Source organism: Marmota marmota, unplaced genomic scaffold (assembly GCF_001458135.2).
Source record: "Marmota marmota marmota unplaced genomic scaffold, marMar, whole genome shotgun sequence".
NCBI lineage: Eukaryota > Metazoa > Chordata > Mammalia > Rodentia > Sciuridae > Marmota > Marmota marmota.
The window spans coordinates 20,486,555-20,490,208 of NW_026000174.1; the positions used below are offsets into that span (position 1 = coordinate 20,486,555).

Below are 3,654 nucleotides of genomic sequence, written 5' to 3' on the forward strand. Positions count from 1 at the left end.
TGCCTAATAAATAGTACCAGCATTTTTAAGATGTCATGAAAATTAAATAATATCTTTAAAATGCTTAGAATAGAATGTGATATTTATTTTCATTGTCACAGATGTTCATTCTTACTATGAAAATAGATGAAACATCAAAGAAGTTTTTATAAAAGAAGTGATAACATGGTTAAGCTTTTACAAGTAAAAAGGAATCAGCAAAATATTTTTTAAACAATTTTCTCTTTTTTTTCTCTCCCCGCCCCTCCTTTATGCTTTACCCATACTCCATTTCTTGCTTCTGCTCAGGACTTTACACAAATATTATTTATTCAGTGAAACCTTCCCTGACACTCTCCACATCCCAAATGCCCATATTGTCTACTTTTTTCTTCTCTGCTGCTCTGAATACCATCTAACATACTTTATGTTCTCCTAAAATCATTTGTTTATAACCTATCTTTCCTATGAGAAAGTGAGTTCTATGAGAGCAGAGATTTTTGTTTATTATCATCTTCAGTATCTAGAGCAGGACCTGGCTTACAGAAGATAATCAATATTTATTATTATTATTATTATTATTAGTAGTAGTAGTAGTAGTAGTAGTAGTAGTACTAGGGGTTGAACTCAGGGGTACTCAACCACTGAGCCACATCCCAAGCCCGAAACAGGGTTTCATTGAGTTGCTAAGAGCCTTGTCATTGCTGAGGCTGGCTTTGAATTTGCAATCCTTCTGCCTTAGCCTCCTGAGCCACTGGGATTACAGGCATGTGCCACCACACCAAGCTAATCAATATTTATTGAATAATTAATATCTCATCTTAAGTATTGAACAGCAGAGCCTACAGGCTGTTTGAGCTATTGTTTGGATAAGAAGTAGGTTTTAGAAAGTAGATTCAGCTGGGCATGGAGGTGTAGGCCTATGATCCCAGCAATTTAGCCAAGCCCTAAGCAAAATAGTGAGATGCTGTCTTAAAAATAAAAAAAAGGCTAGGGACATATCTCAATGATAAAGTGCTTCTGGGTTCAATTCCTAGTACCAAAAAAGAAGCAGAAGAAAGAAAGGAGAGTCAGCCTTATCATCATCATGATAGTAACAATAATAATGGTTAGCATTTATTGAACATTTTTAATGCACCTTACAACATTCTAAATGCTTTTAGATTTATTCCCCCATTCAAGTTTTCAGGATCCCAATGTTGAAACTTAGTTATTGATACAATAACAAAATCTTCCATTTCTTTTTCATAGGATTTTATCGTATTAGTCACACTAGCATATTTGAGTTGGACTTTACTTACATATAAAATACGAACCTCAGATTTTCTTGAGAATCAAGACACAAATGAACCAAGAGTAATAGATGAAAAGCTTCATACTCAACACATCTAGGTTTGGTCCATGGTTTTGGCACTATCTCCTGTCTGTGTTCCCTTGGACCACATACAGCCACATGGAGAGCATTAAGCCCTGAGATAAATATAAACCCATTTCTATGTTGTATGTCTTTCTGTTTAGACTGAAATTTTCTGAGCTTAATAATGGAAGTTCCTACAACATAGTGAAGTATTCCCAAGTATGGGCCTCCTCAGTTGGACCTATTCAGCTCTCCTCTTTAGATATCATTTGATAATGTCTGTTCATATTTACTGATTTTCTCCTTCCCACCCTTTTGCTTTGCAGAAAAGATGTCCTGACTGATCTCACCACCTTTCATATGCATCAAGTCTCCTTTCTCCAGAAACACTTATCTTTCTTAACACCACTGTCAAATAGAGATAGAAGTAGGGACATAGCGTGAAGCTGGGACTTTGGACATTCTCCATTTAAAAAAAAAAAGTCATGTGTAGCTATGCATAGAGCATCTCGTTAAGTCTGGAAAAAAATGAAATTCTACCAAAAATGTGTAATTCCACTGATCAAATTTTCTTTGTTACATATTAGAGAGGACAGATATTTGATCTTCAACAACTATAACAAGGAATGCAGAGAATGAGGACACAGGAGCTTCCCTTTTTTATAGTATACCAGGGTAAAAATAACATGGAAAATTCTTCCTCTCTAGAGTTTAAATGCCCAGTGAAATCTTGGGCAGGAGAATGATGTGGGAAAACTGGACAACAGTCAGTGAGTTTGTTCTTGTGAGCTTCTCAACCCTTTCCTCTGAGCTTCAGGCTCTACTGTTTCTCCTGTTTTTGGCCATTTACTTGATTACTCTAATGGGCAATGTCCTCATAATCCTGGTCACTACAGCTGACTCTGCCCTGCAAAGTCCTATGTACTTCTTCCTCAGAAACTTATCCTTCCTGGAGATAGGTTTCAACTTGGTCATTGTGCCCAAGATGCTGGGAACCCTTATCATCCAAGACACAACCATCTCCTTCCTTGGCTGTGCTACTCAGATGTATTTCTTCTTCTTCTTTGGGGCTGCTGAGTGCTGTCTCCTGGCCACAATGGCATATGACCGTTATGTGGCCATCTGTGACCCCTTGCGCTACCCAGTCATCATGAGCCGTAGGTCCTGTGCCCAGCTGGCAGCTGCCTCTTGGTTCTCAGGGTTTCCAGTGGCCACTGTCCAAACCACATGGATTTTCAGTTTCCCCTTTTGTGGTCCCAACAGAGTAAACCACTTCTTCTGTGATAGCCCTCCTGTCATTGCCCTGGTCTGTGCTGATACCTCTCTGTTTGAACTGGAGGCCCTGACAGCCACTGTCCTGTTCATCCTCTTCCCTTTCTTGCTGATCCTGGGGTCCTATGTTCGCATCCTCTCCACCATCTTTAGGATGCCCTCAGCTGAGGGAAAACGCAAGGCCTTCTCCACCTGCTCCTCCCACCTCCTGGTTGTCTCCCTCTTCTACAGCACTGCAATCCTCACGTACTTCCGACCCCGATCTAACACCTCTCCTGAGAACAAGAAGCTGCTGTCACTCTCCTACACAGTGGTGACTCCCATGCTGAACCCCATCATCTACAGCTTAAGGAATAATGAAGTGAAGTCTGCACTGAGGCGGGTTGTCCGCAGGACCCTGGGCCCTCAGAAACTGTGACTGACAGATGGAAACTGTGACTAACAGATGGAAACTGAAGGGGTAGCATGTAGAGACAAAGGAAAGAGAACTGAATTCCTCAAGAGGGTTTTGGTCTCTATTCTTCCCAGGAGACACAGTGTGTGTGCCCACTGGGATTTGGGACTTTTGACCAGGATCCTCTTTTGAAAGAAAGGACATGAGCAATGAAATCAGTACAGCAGGCTCAGTATGCTGTGAGACTACGGTAGAGCGGACTCTTCATAAATGAGGATCCTCTGAAGGTTGAATTTCTATTACAATACACCATTTTTTATGTTTTAACATTGAGCTTCTTCATCCATTTCATTTTATGACTTGTACTTGACTTTTCTTCTATTTGCCCAAAACCCCTATCTACATATTTCCAGGGTGTTTTTATTTACAAAGTAATAAAAGTAGTTACTAATGATAATAAATAACTGAATTTTTTCATTCTCTCACTCATTTTTTTTTCGACAAATTTTAAGTTTGCGCCCAAAAAATCCCCCCAAAAATTTAATTCAACATTTTGCACATCAGGTCCTGTGTTGGCCCTGAAGGCACGTTAGTGAGGAAAACAAATAAATTTCTTGCCTCATGGGATTTATGAAAGGATGGGTAGAAGCCC

The 3,654-nt window shown here is 39.8% G+C and overlaps 1 protein-coding gene across 1 annotated transcript; it reads left to right on the forward strand.

The window, feature by feature from the left end:
- The first annotated feature begins 721 nt into the window (after positions 1-721).
- On the forward strand, positions 722-3,409 carry LOC107133945 (olfactory receptor 10A4). The gene has a single exon (XM_015476093.2). The coding sequence runs from the start codon at positions 2,052-2,054 to the stop codon at positions 3,024-3,026; it is 975 nt and encodes a 324-aa protein (XP_015331579.2). The 5' UTR covers positions 722-2,051; the 3' UTR covers positions 3,027-3,409.
- The last annotated feature ends 245 nt before the right edge of the window (positions 3,410-3,654 follow it).